This window comes from Triturus cristatus, chromosome 6 (assembly GCF_964204655.1).
Source record: "Triturus cristatus chromosome 6, aTriCri1.1, whole genome shotgun sequence".
Classification (NCBI taxonomy): Eukaryota; Metazoa; Chordata; class Amphibia; order Caudata; family Salamandridae; genus Triturus; species Triturus cristatus.
This window is the reverse complement of record NC_140589.1, coordinates 1254742484-1254758873: the sequence shown is the minus strand read 5'-3', so window position 1 is coordinate 1254758873 and position 16390 is coordinate 1254742484. Positions and strand designations below refer to the sequence as shown.

The 16390-nt window shown below is 41.1% G+C and overlaps 1 protein-coding gene across 1 annotated transcript in view; it reads left to right on the top strand.

Moving 5' to 3' along the window:
* Positions 1-15809, top strand: part of FMN2 (formin 2) — a 656752-nt gene extending 640943 nt beyond the window's left edge. Inside the window, exon 18 of the mRNA XM_085612201.1 lies at positions 13787-15809. Within this exon, the coding sequence (XP_085468327.1) occupies positions 13787-13807 (21 nt within the window). The 3' untranslated portion in view covers positions 13808-15809. The remainder of the gene's footprint in view (positions 1-13786) is intronic.
* Positions 15810-16390: the final 581 nt, after the last annotated feature.

Below are 16390 nucleotides of genomic sequence, written 5' to 3'. Positions count from 1 at the left end.
TGTAATGTCCCCTTGTGTCCTGAGGACCTCAGGACTACAGTGGACTTCATCCACAAAGCAGCAGTGCACCAGGAGGCCCGTTTGCAGAGTGGCGTAAAAAGGAGGCATGGTCTCTGACCACCTCTCAGCAATCTAGCTGTGTGGGGTTACTGGAGGTAACAGGAGGGCTAGTTGGCCCCAGGGTCCCTCAAGAGGCAAGGGGACATTCATCATAATATAGAAAGCAACAAAATAAGAACTCACTCAGCCTCTGTTGGTAGAGGCAACTGGTCTCATAAACAGTGTTTCCACACACTGAATTAATCACAAAAATTCTTCCTACTGCTCCTAACCTCAGTCCTGCAAATTCCATATAAGATCAAATGTAAATACACATTTCGTCTCTCAGGTGGAAGCATCATGTTGTCAGTGTTTGTTATACCCGGGGGAGCGCTTAGCCACAATCAAGGTCATGTAACCAAAAGTTCTATGATTTAAATCATAAGGGGGTATCGCAGAAATCACTTTCCTCACACGTCCATGTTAGGGATATTGTGCATCATAGAACTTTTGGTCGCAAGACCTTGATTGTGGATAAGCACCCACTCACAGACCCATATAGCCACTCACAAAGCTACAACCAGACCCACTCAGAGACTCAAACACCCACTCAGAGACTAATGCACCCTTTCACAGACCCACTGAGACATTCATGCACTCACTCACAGACTGACTCACACACTCATGGAGGCACTCGCAAACCCACTGAGACACTCTCACACCCACACACAGACCCACTAAAACACTCAAGCACCCACTCAGACACTCACGCTCCCACTCACACACCCACTACGGGGGCACGAGTTATAGTTAGCTGAACTAACTATAACGGGGGTATTTCTAGGGTTTTGTACAAGGGAAATGTCCAGCTAACTATAACGCCCTTGAAACCTATGGTTTTTTCAGCGAATTTCTAAGGTTTTTTAAATGTTAATTCCTAACTATAACGTGCCTGAAAACTATGTTTTTTTCAGTGAATTTCAAAGGTTTTTTAAATGCTAATTCTTAACTATAACATACCTGAAACCTATGGTTTTTTCAGTGGATTTCAAAGGTTTTTTAAATGCTAATTCCTATCTATAACTTATCTTAAAACCTATGATTTTTAGTGATTTTCATAGGATTTCTAAATCTTTATTTTTCAATGTATCAATTACTTTTATTATTTTTTATATTGTTTTTCACCATTTTTTAAAGTTTTTTTTCACTTATTTCTTTAATAAAAATGTTATTTGTTTTTAATGAATTTTTTGTAAACAATATTTGTAAAAAAATGTTTTACTATTTTTTATATTTCTTAAGCTATATTTTTAATACTTTGTTATTATTATTTTTTTCCAATTTTGTTTTGGATTCGCGCATCCTATGCGCACCTTTCTCGATCACTGTACAGAACATAGTCACCATTTTACGATTTTTCCTTGGTGTCGCGCACTCAACGCGTTAGGAACCGTTCACCCTACGCAAGAGAATTCGTGCACCCAATGCGTTAGGATGCGCGACTCCTAATTTTACCGTAAAAAAAAAAATAGCCCCTATCACAAATTTTTATTATCCCCGGGGACCCCATCCCCGGGGTTTATTAAAAAACATTGGAGACCGTGGGGGGAGCCCCAACTCCCCCACGGTCCCAGCGGGCTCCCCGCATCCTTCGGGAGTCAGCATTGCCTTTCCACATGGGGAGCTGCTGACATGCAGCTCCCCGTGTGGAAAAGCAATATCGTTTGAATTTTGAAAGCGATCTATCTATTTTCTAGCCCCGAGAGTAATGGTCCTCAGGGGGCTAATTATTAAGGAAGCGCGGAAGTCCGCACTTTGGTTTTTTGTTTTTTTTCAGGCGGATCCGCGCACCGTGCGCGCATTTTGCCATTTTAAAAAAAAACAGGGGGGGCCCCGGGGGGTCCTTCTGGGACCAGGACCCCCTAAGCAACACTAGAGGGGCAGAGTATTTCTACCCTGCCCCCTTTACATCTTTCACACACTTATTTCCCTTACTTAATCAGCCTAGCTTCTACCGAGGCACAAAATGGCTGCCAACAGTTCCTGGTTTTGAATGTAGACAGACACTTGACAGCCAATTAGCATTCAGTGCGTGATCGGAAGGGTGCGCGCTCGGTTCACAGAGGGTGCGTTCAGGGTGCGCATAGGGTTCGCGGATCCTCCGAGGCCATAGATATATCTATACTTTTAACTCTAATTTTCTCAGGAACTACTGAACGGATTTACACCATGTATGCAAATGGCACGAGTCTGAACTGAGGACTACGTATTTGCCAAATTTGGTGTAATTCCGTTCAGCAGTTCGGGCTGTAGCTGCGTTAACAGGTCCTATGGGAAATTGCATGAGGAATACGCGTTTTGGGACCCCCCTTTTTTCTCAGCCCCCGCTTGACGAATCACCACGAAACTTTCAGGATAGGAGCGGACCGGAGCTGGCCAAAAGTTTGGAAAATTTTGCGAAGATTCGCAAACCGGCGCCAGACTTATTGGGAATAAAATGTTGCGGATTTCCTATGGAAAATAGGTCCTAACTATAACTACCTACTAGATAGATAGATAGAAAATCAAAACAAAGGTTACATTTCCGCTATAGTTAGGTGAAAGTTTCAGTGACAAAGTAGCATTTTAAACTCATAAAAACCCTGTGCCCCCGCCATGCACAGTTTTGTCATCAAAGATGTAATTTCAGGTGTTGTAGCGATGTTATCAGTGATGTTATAGAACATCATGAGTTGTGTATTATTCGGATTAATTAGCAGTGCATGGTGAGGGCACAAGTTATAGTTACTTTAGGGCATGAGTTATAGTTACCTGAATTAATTGTAACTGGTGAATTAATGTGGTTTCTTTTTAGATTTAACGTTACTTTGTCACTGAAATGTTCATCTAACTATAACGTCACTTTAACGTTTGTTTTTTTTGGGTGAATTTTTAGGGAATTTCTTTAATGTAATGTAACATCATTGCAATTCCTAACTATAACTTTACTTCAACCTTTGGTTCTAGTCTAGAGGGTGGCCGATGAGTGTAATAGTGTGGGATGATGGGCTACATCTAGAGTGAGACTCCTCCCTAGGGTTACCGATGTGAATAGTAGACTGAGGAGAGAGATTGCCTACTACTCCCTATTTTATACTATCCTGCTTCATCACAGTACTTATGCCTTATAGTCCTCCCATCAATTACTAGTGAGACAGGATGCCATTATTTTTACCCCTAATGTAGCATTTTACCATCCTTTTCACAACACATCCAAAATTTCACCATGTACAGTAATTGCGGATTTTTAATTTCTGTTCCTCCTAAAGCCAGTCAATCAGAGTGCTCATTCCAGCAGGACTCGCGGGAGCTAGATGCCGATGGGAACAAAGGATCTCTAGACCAATCAGATGGCTCAATTGTTTAATGCATGAGACCGCAGAACTCTTACGAGAGTCCCTCGTACCTAACCGTCCAGATATACAAATATTTTTTGCCTTAATATCTCAACTCTACTGAAAGGATTTACACCAAATCACTAAAAGCACACTTTCTGGATCAAGATCTAGAGTTCTGCCAAATTTGGTGTATTTCGGTTCAGCAGTTTTTGCAATATCGCTTTCCATAAAAGTCTGTGTAAAATGAATGGGTATTTTGTGTTTTGGGACCTCCCCTAATTCTCGACACCCTCTTAACGGATCCCCCTCAATCTTTCCATGCACAAATGACGCAAAAAATAGCAATTTTTGGGAAAGTTCCATGAAAATGTAGTTTGATGAAACAGTGCCAAAGCTATTAGCAAAACAAAAAATCCATATCCATATCCCAAAGAAATGCTGACCTAACTATAACTACACAGTTGGGCCCACCACTTTGTGATAAATAAATATATATATATATATATATATATATATATATATATATATATATATATATATATATATATATATATATATATATATATATATATATATATATATATATTCACTGATAAAAAACAAAGGTTACTGGGATATTATAGTTAGGACATAGAATTAGAAAGTCATAGAATTTTACTGAAAAAAACAAAGGTTTCAAGGATGTTATAGTTACTAAATAGAATTTCCGCAAGTTATAGTTACCTTAGTGCACGAGTTATAGTTTGTATAGAAACTAGAACTCTACCTGTTGAATTTCATTGGTTTAATGTCTGTAAATTCTGAACCTAACTATAACATCCCTGTTTTTAGTGAATTTTTATGTTTTTTTAAATTAAATTTCATAACTATAAAGTCCCTGTAACCTTTGTTTCTTCAGTGAATATCTATGGCTTTTTAATGCCATTTCCTAACTATAACGTCCCTGTAACATTTGTTTTTTTAGTGAATTTTTAGGATTTTTTAGCGTAAAGTAATATTTAATAACCATACATTAACCCAATTGCTGGGAATTGACCGCAGGACCTGGCAAGAGGCCAGGCCATGTGCTCAACCCCCAAAAGGCAGTTAACCCCTGGGCACCACTCCCCGGCCCTTATTTGACCCAAGGAACCCCATCTCCAGAGCCTGATGCATTTTTTAGGGGAAAGTGGCATCCTCCTACCTGGCCTGCTTTTGACCCCAGGGACCCCATCCCCCGGGGCCAGGCAATATATTTCAGGGTGAGCGGGTTACATGGCCCTCCTTCCCAGGCCAATTTCAGCCCTCGGGACCCCCATCCCCCAGGGCCTGACACAATATTTAATGGGGAGGGTGGAATGCAGCCCCCCTCCCCATGTCAATTTTTGCCCCTGGAACCTTATTCCTGGGGCCCAGCTCATTTTGTGGGGAAAGGGGGCATATGTGTGAGAGGCTGTGTGTGTCTATGAGTGGGTGTAGGAGTGGTTTTGTGGGTCTATGAGTATGTGTATGAGTGGCTGTGTGGGTCTGTAGTTAGGTGTGTGAGTGTTTTTTAGGTCTTTAAGTCGCTGTATGAGTGTGTGAGGGGGTGTTTGAGTAGTTGTGTGGGTAAGTATGTGTGTGAGGTGGGTGTGTGAGTTAGTGGGTGTGTTAGTGCTTGTGTGAGTCTATGATGGGTTTATGAGTGGCTGTATGGGTATCTGGGTAGGTGTGTGAGTGGTTTCCTGGGTCTCTCAGTGGGTGTGTAAGTAGGTGTGTGAGTGTCTATTTGGGTCTGTGAGTGGATTTGTGAGTGTTTCTGTAAGTCTGTAAGTGGGTGGGTGAGAGGCCGTATGAGTATGTAAATCAGCGTGTGAGTGAGTTCTGGGTGTGTAGGTGACTGTATGGGTATGTGGGAAGGTGGGTGAGTGGATTCTGGGGCTCTGACTGGGTGTAAGTGACTGTACATGTGTGTGTATGGGTGTGTGAGTAGTTGTGTGTATGTGTAAGTGTGTGTGTGTGAGTGTTTGGTGGGTGTGTGAGTGGGTGTGTAAGTGGCTGTGTGGGTCTGCAAATGGGTGTGTGAGTGGCTGTTTGGGTATGTGAGTGGGTGTGTGAAAGGTTGTGTGGGTGTGTGAGTGTCTGAGTGTGTGGTGGATATGTGAGTACATGTGTGACAGGCTGTGTGGGTCTATTAGTGGGCATGAGTGGTTTTGTGTGTCAGTGAGTAGATGTGTGAGTGGCTGTAGAGCTATGTGAGTGGGTGTGTGAGTGGTTGTGTTGTTTTGTATGTGGCTGTGTTGTACCTGTGTGAGTGCCTGTGCGGGTCCATGAGTGGTTCTCTGTGTCTCTGAGTGAATGCATCAGCTACATATTGGTATGTGAGTGGGTGTGTGAGTGGCTGTATAGATATGTGAGAGTCTGTCTATATGGGTGTGTGTTGGGTTTTCTGGGTCTCTGAGTGGGTATGTAAGTGGCTGTATGGATGTGTGAGTGGGTGTGTAAGTGGCTATGTGGGCCTGTGGGTGGGCATGTACGTGGCTGTATGGGTGTGTATGTGGCTATGTGAATGGGTGTGTGAGTGCCTGTGTGGGTGTGTGGGTAGCTCTGGTTCTGTGAGTGGATGTGTGAGTGGATGTATGGATGTGTGATTTGTTTTGTGGGTGTGCAAGTGGGTCTGTGAGTGGGTGTATTTTTTTAAATTAGCAAACTAGTTTTGAAAATATAATGAAAATTTGTCAAATGGCACAAAAGTTATTAGCAAAACAGAAAATGCTCTGTCTATGGAAACTAGGGGCCTGATTACGAGTTTGGCGGACAGGGTTATGTGACGGATATCCCATCCACCATATTACAATCTATTATATCCTATGGAATTTGTAATATGGTGGACAGGATATCTGTTATGTTTATGATGAGTATCCCATCCACCACACTCATGATCAGGCCCTTACTCCTAACTATAACTACCTACTGGTGACCGCCAGAAGGTAATGCATATATGGGAAGGGCCTTTTGTTTTTCTCGATATTAATTTTGGTCCTGTTTGCTAAATCCTCACAAAATGCTGCAAAAAAAAAGTTAATTCACTTCAGCTTCTTCCTGGAAAGTTTTGTGGTGATCCATCAAGTGAGTGCCAAGAAAAAGGGGAGTCCTGAAACATTGATTTTTCATGTGAATTAAAATAAGAAGTTATAGATACAGAAAAAAACGTGTGAATATGGGCATAAAGTTAGAACTTTACCCGGAAGGGTGCTTTTTGTCATGTGCTTTAAATATGTTCAACTGTTTTTGAGAAAATCATGCTTAGTGCTTGTGGTGGTCATGAAGGGGTTAAAAAAAAATTGTAGTTTGACTGTCGGTGTTTAGATATGCTCTGATTGGCCACTTTAAAAGGGACTGACCTGTCAATCCTGATTCTCTGGCCATGACCTGAACAATTTATGGCGGCCATTACAGTACTTGGGGACATGGTCCCTGCGTCCTGAAAACGACAAAAAAAAATATATGTAATGGTGCAAGGGGAGTACACCCTGGCCCTAAGGGTGTACGTAGTGGTATCCCAAAGGGAACCCCCACCCTTGATTGGCAGTCCACAACCTGGACAACGTGTCATGGAAGCCATCAGGACTCAGGGTCATTGTCCCAATTGAAATGTATTGTAGTGAATGGCAGGCTCTGAGGGTCACAAAAAAGCATAAATAAAGAGTTAACAGATTTAGTTCACATGTAAATCATTTGTTGGTTCTACCATACACATTTTTGGAAATGTAGTGTTTTCTAAGGTGCTGATCCCCTGCTGTGATTTGACAAACCATGTATGAGAGAAAACGGTTTTGTCATGATATTCTCATAGAGGTTATGTAAGGTGCTCTGGAAGCTAAAATGAGAGCCCTTTTCCTGTACATTCACACCATCTTTCTCAGCCACATGAGAAAAAAGTCTAACATTCTGATTAAAGAGCCCTACAATGTACCTGCATTAGGGGCTAGACTAATTCGTTTTAATGCTGATGTCCCCATCACCGCATTCAAATGCATTATTCAAGCATAGAGAGCACCCTGACATGCTTTGGGGTTCATGTGGCACTCCCAAAAAAAAGACTTGAATGCAGTGCCTAAACTATGCAATCCCGCTCTGCCTGTGAAGCTGTTTACCCTGCTGGCTGGCCTCGGGTACTGCCACTTGTTGTTATGGTGACGTGGGTCCAGCAAAGTCAGATACATTGCCTCATATTCACCACCAAAAACAACTTGTGCTCCCTCTAGTGCCCCTCCCCTCCGGGCCTTCTTTGAGACATGTGTGACTGCTGCCTCATCCTGAATGGGTGGGGCAGCTAAGTTTTGAGTCATGGAAGTCGGGGTCTCTGGTTGGCACAGCAACCTCTAAGTGAAGCGAACACAGGAGCAGATTTATACCTCAAAGCAGGGGCGTAACACAGGCCCCCGCATCCCCCACAGTGCGGGGGCCCCTGAGTTGCAGGGGGCCCTCTCAGCACAGTACTCAGGCCATAGAGCTCCGGATTAAATCTGGAGTGGGGGCCCCCTCAACTTTCGTTACGCCACTGCCTCAAAGCATCCTTCGACATGCAGAAGGTCCTGTAAGCATCGGAAAGGGACTTGCCGGCAGCAATAATGTAACATATTTGAATAATTCCTGTGTGAACAAGTCACATCGCAATTTCAAATTGAGATATTACTTGTTCACATAGGAATTATTCAATAATTTTGTGTCACAGCTGCCAGCCAGCCAAAGTGAAACACTCAGCTTGGGGAGCGGAGAGCTGCCTGTGATTCTCTGTCCAAATTCCATTCAGACACTCAGTCTTTGAACGGCCACTAGTCTTTGAACGGCCACTTGCTGCTGCAGTTGTCACACCCCTCTTCAGCCTGGCCAAAGAACTTCAACCCTAATCAGTGCTTAATTTGTAATCAAATAAGTGCCGGGCCCTCGTCCCACCCATTGCCCGTCCAGTGCTGCCAGGCCCCCAAATCTCTAAGAATGGCTTGGTGGTAGGTAATAGTCATTTTTAAAGTATTTTGAAGTAATAAACAACTGTGGTTGTGCTTATCTCTAAATAAGTCAAACAGTGCCACCATGTGGCAGACTGTCATAGTGCCGGAGTTGATAATTTTGTGCCCCTGCCGAGCACCGGTAACCACCGGCTCAAATTAAGTCATGGCCCTAAAGCTTCGCAACTTAAGAAAAAGCAAGTTAGCGAATTAGTCAGCCTGGCAGCTGCACTCTCCAGCACTTGTGGCCTGGCAGCAATCAGGTGAGTCAGACACTGCTCTTTCATTCTACAGCGACTCTGTCCTGCAGTAATCGGATCTCTACAGCATGTGTTATACCATACTAGGCAACATTAAAGTGTAATGGTGTGGTGAGACCTGTTTTGTAATTATATCTTTACTTGGATTTTTTTTGGCACGCAAATCTTCTGTACTGCATGCCTAATGTTGCTCTCACTTCACACACACATTCATGTCTTATGTGTGACACGCTCTTAATTCAAATCATACATTCCTTGGCGACAATAAAGATTTCTCTGTTTGGGAAACCCATGCTGAATGGATTTTAATGGCACTGGTCGTTGTCCAGTGACCTCTGACTTGCTGCTAATGTACTTTTTAAATACATGCTCTTGTAGATTATAAACACTCAGCCTACCTATACTTGCACACTGAGGGATTCTCTTGTCCTTGGCCTCCCATTCCACTTCTGGAAGTGCACATATGTGGATAAGGACAAGTGGACGCAAACGTGTTCATAGTCTCCATGTCTCCTGCTAACTCGAGTTTTCAGTTTCCCAGTTTGCATTAAAAGGAACAATTCTGTTCATGCTATACATAGCGAAAGTGATTTTAAACAATAACTCAATAAAACCAAGAGTAAAACAGATGCGTCTAAAAAAAATTGTTGATCTATATAATCTAAATATACCATTATTAATGACATATTTCTGTTTTGGACGGTTATGTAACTTTAGTCACAGGTGCCTGCTATAATAAATGCTGGAGGTAGCAACTGGTTTGCGTAATCCTAAACCAATTACAGTCTATTTTATTGAGCTCATTGTGATTACAAAGCAGATAACTAATGCAAAATGAGTGTACTGTGGTAATCTGTCAGAATAAATACCTTTCTGCACGCTTTACTGCAGAGTAATAGTCATCTACCCTTAAATCCCTAAATTTGAAACTGTAGAATTCATAAGGAATCGATGGGCTTTAGCAGCCAAGTTCTCACAACAAAATTGGAACAAGGAAAAATAATTTATAACTATTTCTTTGGTCTTTTATCTTTAAATAACCACGTTCAAAATATATACAAATGCAATGTGATAAATCATCCAAGTTAATGAAATTGATGGGAAATGCATTATAACGTGATGATACCTCATTTGGTTAATGCAGTCACTGCAGTGGTTTTGAGAAACAGAATTGAGGCCTGATAGGTGCAGTGGGGAATAGTGACTTTTGTATTATGCTGCTATGAAGGTGTAGCCTGCGACTGTACGCACTTTGCATATGTACAATACTTTTTAATTGTATTACACACAATATAAGATAGGCTTATCCAAACAACGCAGACATTTAGAGGCATGTTTACTAAAAAATGGTGTGGTGCCACAAACCATTGTGCTGTGCCGAGCTGCATCATTAGGAAAGTGCATGGATGCGTCATATTTACAGCAATAAGGCACATCCCTGTGCTTTCCTCTGCACTGGCGCTCAATTGGCTGCCTAGCACCAACACAGGCCCCTGTGCACCAGGATGCCTGCATTGCAGGGATGATTGTTTATGTGCAGGAAGGGACACCTTACTGCAGATAAACAATCTTCATGGCATTTTCCTCCTTCTATGCATGTTGCAGAATGCAACACACATCAAAAGAGCAAAATATTAGGAAAAATAAAGGTATTTTTTGCATCACTTTTACGCCTTCTTTGCGGAGGCGTAGGAATCGGATGCAATCGCAGGTTTACAAAACCATGTAAATCTGGGAATGCGTCAGAATTCATGGGTGTTGCATGGAAAACACCCACAGCAACGCCCATGGAGCAGATTAATGCGGGAAAGGGGCCCATATTTACAAGGCCATCATTAGCCGTGCAGGGTGGCTTTGCGTAGCCTTGTAAATATGGGCAGGCACACTGTGTCTCCGTAGCGTTATAAAAGTGATGCTCCTGCGGCGTTAATGTGCTGCAGGGGTGTTATAAATATGCCCCTAAGTGTTCATCATAAAATAGTGTCAAACTTCAATTTCAGTGGTTTTGCAGCAGTTTCAAGATCTTTTTTGAGATTCTCATTGCTCCAAGGGTGTCATTTCTGCTATTTATCTCTTTCTGTGCACCTCATTGCTGGGCTTTATTCGCAAGAAATTGTCACTTTAAGTGTCACTCATTTGGCAGTTGAATGTCAATCATAAGTGCATTTGAATGAAGAAAATGTCACACATAATCAATCTGAAAACTTTGAAGCTATGAGTAAAAACCATAGATTTTTAACAGAAGGCTGTCAGTCCTGTCACTTGATTCCTGAGTGTTCTACTGCAGCCTCCCACTGTGTTCTGATGAACAACTAAAGTACTAACATTCTTTGTATAGGTCAGAAGTGCAGCACATCTGAAGCCATCTTGCTAGAGTAAAAGCACTAAAACCTAAAGCATTTCCTTCAGAAATTAATAAAATGAGAGGTTTTGTTTTGCATAGAAATTATGGTTAGTACTCTAGTCAGCTAAAATGTGGAAGTATTCTATGAGTTCTCAATTGTATTTCTCATCCATGGCTATAAAAGATTCTGACATACAGACTGAAACATGTACTTTCACCATCTGTAGCAATGTCAGTTAACTCTATAGCACGCTTCTGCAGTGTACCACGGTGCTCTAATGAACAAATAGAGTGCGGATATTTGGATTTATGCAAAAAAGTGTGACACACCTGAAGCCATCTTGATGGAACCAAAGCTGTAAAACCGAAAGCATTTCATTTAGAAAAAGATAAAATAATGGGGTTCTTTTTGACATAGAAATTATGGTTAATGCTCACGAAAGCGTAAATGAGGAAAAACAGGTGGTGGGGGAAGAGGCAGCACACTGGACCAGGAGGGGCAAGAGTGCACACATGGACAATGGAGGGCGGATGAGAGGTGTGCAAGGGCAGCAAGCTGACCACGGAAAGCAGGCCAGCAGGTGCAGAGAGACGTTAGTATAATACAGTTTCATTAACATAATAGAAAAAACATAAACATTATTTCAACAAATTAATACAACAGAAATAATGAGGCAGCATGTATAAGTGAGAAAAACATACTCGGTACTCAAAAAAAATGTCACACACAAATATTAAGAAATGCCATGTAAGTGTGACTCACACAAGTACATTAATTACGATCTTGTATAATATATAATGGCAATAAGGGTACCACATATGCCAAGACTATCATATTGGGAATTAGAACATTGGAATATTGGAAGCTCTATTGAAAACAATGGAGTGCTCCGGGCTTATAATGGCTGGTATAAGCCCGGAGCTCCAACATTCCAATGTTTCTTTGTTCACAGCTCTGGCTGTGAACAAAGGCTTCAGGCTTCAGGGAGCCTGAGGGGATTTGAATCCCCTTGCGCTCCCTGAAGGCTTCGTTTTATTTGTTAGAACATTCTGCCCTCTAGTGGCAGAATGTTCTAATAGCCTTATAGCCCTTCGTAGCAGGGCTATACTGGCTTTTAAAGTCCCTCTGCTTTGTTAAAGTCCTTCGGCTCGGGCCTTTAACGCTGCAGCGGGCCTTTATTAGCCGATATAGCCCGCTACGGCGGGCTATAAGGCTATAATGGAATATTTTGAAAACAAAACGGTGGAAATGTTTTTTCCCCATTAGCTTATATTGTAGCTGAGGGAATTTTAGGCAGGAAACACATAAAAATAACCCATTTGGGGTTTCAGAAATCAGGAGTCTCTCGCCTGAATTGGATCACTTAGCATGTATTGGGTATGCAAATTACACACTCGATGGAAATTCAATCCCATCAAATATAGGGATCATCATCGGGACTCAAACAATATAGAGATCCTGAGAGTAAGATTTATAAATGAGGATGCTAACTTGAGAAAAATGGGAAAATGCAAATTAAAATTCCTGCATTTATTTACTGTTTGTATGTCATATTTTTTGAGCATTGACCACATTTTCCTCACTGATGCTCCCTTAAAATTCTGTTGAATTAATTTTTTGAACTCATGTTTATGTTTTTTCTTTTACCCCTGTACTTCAGGTGATGCATTTTCAACTTCTTCTATTCTGCTCCCTGATGTCCTGTTTCCATCTATGCTTGAGCTATCTTGATGGGGTACTTAGCCATTGGATGCTTCCATACGGCGCTGGTACCCGTGGAGTACTACCCAAGTTGGCCCCTGTGCAGCACCTGATTGCACACGGTGCCTGTTACTTATTGGGCATTTATGTTTTTCCCCAGCTGCAATTGTAAAGATTGCAAGACAACTAATTTCCTTTCAGGCCTAGCAGGAAGTGCTGGTGTTGATGATTATGTCAGTAATATTATGTTGTCTGGAGTGCTAAATAGCCGCTGCACTGGATTTGGCCTGAACTGGCCAGAAAGATCAGTTCCTATCTAAAGAGCTGTCCAAACAGCTCCTGTTCACTCACTGTTCAAATCTTAGTGACTCTTCCACTCAAAGGATACATAAGCACAGCATGTTAAGAACTTTCCAGTGTCACTGGCCTCAGTTCCTCTGGACAAGCGGGAAAGTCAAATGACTACTTGCAAAAGCGTAATATAAATTAAAGGTAAATGTTTTAAATATGAGTGTTAAATAATTTTTTGTTTTTAGATACACTTGCGTGGAGAAGAGGTAAACGATTTGACAAAACATAGCTGAAAAAGAATCTACATATCTACTTTCAAGGTTTACATTGTATTATAAGAGTGTGGAGATCAGGCTGATGTTGTACAGGGGAATGACTGGCTGGTTATTGTTGGGATGTGTCAATCCCAAAGTAATCAGGCATCGCTCCCTTCTCTTCAGAGTTGACCAGTGGGCGTATATATCATCGGCATTTATTCACTTGACTTCAATTGAGTTCTATCCTGCATAAGCATGCCACATTGGCTGGAGGTGGTTGTCAACAGTTGAGGTTTGAGATAATCGTACTTGATAATTTCAACTTGAACCACTTACCAATCTAACACTATTAATGGGTGGCAGCAGTGCACGGAATACAAAAAAAATCCATCAGCATGACAGAATGAGAGTACACTGTTTAGGCTTCCACTTCAAACTCATAATTGATGTTTATAAAAAAAAAAATCTAGTTCTCTTTAGATCGTTGTTTTAAAGTTAAATAAGGTTTCTAATGTGCATTTGTTTTGTTGTTCTCTATCTCATTAGAAAGCAAAACTTGGAATGTAAATCTGAGAATGAAAAGTACATTGCCGAGGACAAACGAACCGGCTGGGCCGAAACCATTATTCTGAAGTCAAAAAGGATGCAACATCTACAAGCTTGCAATGTTTTCATTCTATTAACTTTTCTGGGTTATTGGTGTATACATGTTAACAAATGCCCTTACTAAGCAACTTCAACAGTTAAAGTCAGATGTACTGTCCTTATTCCCCATTAGAGTGCAACATTGCCATTTTAAAGATGTACCGGAGCTTGTGCCATTCAGCTGTATTTCAGGCTTGCCGCTTGTGCTCATCATTAAAGAACAAGTGTACCAGATACATTTCATGAGTGTGATTGATCAGATCTTGGTAAAGTTACTTATAAGTAAGTATAAGTGAATACAATTCAATCGAATCTCATCAGTTATAGAAAACAGAGACATAGCCTCAACGTGGCCAGTTTTTTTATTTTCGACAAAAGGATTTTTAGAAATGTTCAGATTATTAACCCAAAACATCTTTAACCTCTTGAGTGCCCATGACGAGATGGTCTCGTCATGGGCCGTGGTTGCGCTGTGCCCATGACGAGACTATCTCGTCATGAACCCCGCCCGCTAATGAAAGGGCCGGCACAGGGCGGAGAAAGGGCGGGGCACTCAAGGGGTTAAAAAAATTGGCCTATTGTTATGATGACAGACATGTTATATCGAATTCCTGAGTGAATGCCCTTCACAGGGACCGGAAAGAAAATAGTACACCAGTTGATTAAAACTGGAAATGTATGGTTCTGTGCTGGTAAATGTACACTACATCACACTAAAATAGACTACACACGCTAAATGTTCTCTGTGCGAAGAGCCGCATCATTGGGAATGTCCAGTGTTATCACAAGACTGTTACTTTGGAGTAGGTGTCATATGCACTGTTTTTTGCTGTGCCACATAGTTGTTGAGGGCCTGACTAGGTTAAAAAAAATTACATAAAATATGAAATCTCACTAAATGTTTGTGCTTCCATTTGTCAACCAATTAATTAACCAGGGTTGGAAATGCCACTACACATTTTTCTTGACTTCCCATCTTATGGTAAATAATAAAATAGATTGAATACACTATTTTCAACATAGCATATTGATTCAATATACAAATTACTACATTCTGGAACCAGTTTGAAAACTTGATAGAGGTATTGATAGTTGCTCTTAGTGCTATAGCACAAATAATTGTATTACATTTTCATAGTAATCTAGACTCCAAACAATAGCCTACTCCCTACACATTAAAGGAGTACAGCCTGGTCAACATGTGAGAACTAAACAAAACCGAGAAAATCAGATTTTGTGGGCCATGTTTTAGCATTTTAAATACTACAAGCAATCATTTTAATAAAAAACATAAAAGAAAAAAATGTTGAGCTACTGATCTCAGAGCAGTGTAGTTAAAGGTTGCTTTACAAAAGCTATCAAGGCTTGAAACTAACTTTCTCCTGGACACAGTTCCCAAGATTGGAGATAATTATTTTGTTTAGCTTACAAAGGAGGATATTTCTTTGTAGTCTGCTTTAACTGCTTAAAACAATTTTCTTTTGACATATTGTTTTGTCAGCAGGAAAAGCCCAATAAAGACCAGACCCAGAAACAGAGATCTGACACAGCCAATTGTTATTTTTTTGGGAAAGAAAATTAGCTGATTTTTTGTCATTTAAATGAAAGATAAAATGCAGTGTATAGAAAGAAAGCATATTTTGGCACTACTAAGGGGCGTTTTGTATATTTGTACACTATGGTTTGTTGTATGTAAAGCAGCAGGAATCCTCTTTTTTATTCAACCTATGAAATACTAATGTAGCATGCCATATGTATTTGTTTTGTTACCCTACTGTTCTTTTCATTTCATCTGTATATTACCAGACTGCAATGAAGTAGTAGAGTATTTAAACAGCAAAGGATAATCGCTAAGTGCAATAATGTATTTAGTGTTTTTATTTCATTATTTTTCGAATGTTCATTTTTTAAAAATAAACGGAATTACAAAACAATTCATTTTTATGGCTTTTGGTATTTGCTGAACCCATTTGTGATTTCATTCTGTAACAGACTTATAAATCATAGAAAGTTTAATGAAAAGGCGTAATCAGTGAACCCATGTAAAGCTGTTTATTTTTAAGTTAACATGTTTGGTTAGGATATCAAAGTATAGTTTAGAACTTTTTTAAATAAATGGACACACAGGGCCTAATTACAATGTTGGGCGGACTTAAATCTGCCCAACACCATCTCTGTCCTGGGACCAATCGATCTCTGGTTGGTGGTCCCGATCGCCTAATTAGGATGCGACCGAGCACAGTTTGGTCGCATTCCAACATTTCCCCATGCGAGCACGCACTACAGCTGTAAACCGGCCATAATACATGCTCCCATAGGTAATTGGGAGGTTCTGTTCATCCCTGTACACAGTGCAGGCACCTCAAGGTGCCTGCCATGGGGCGCAGGGATCAAAAGGGGGGCCACCGCTTCCTCAAACTGGAGGCCGCACACACAAGAGGGCCTTGCTGGAGACCTCCAAACATCCTTTCCAACATGGTTTCCAAGTCGGACAGGACGGCATGA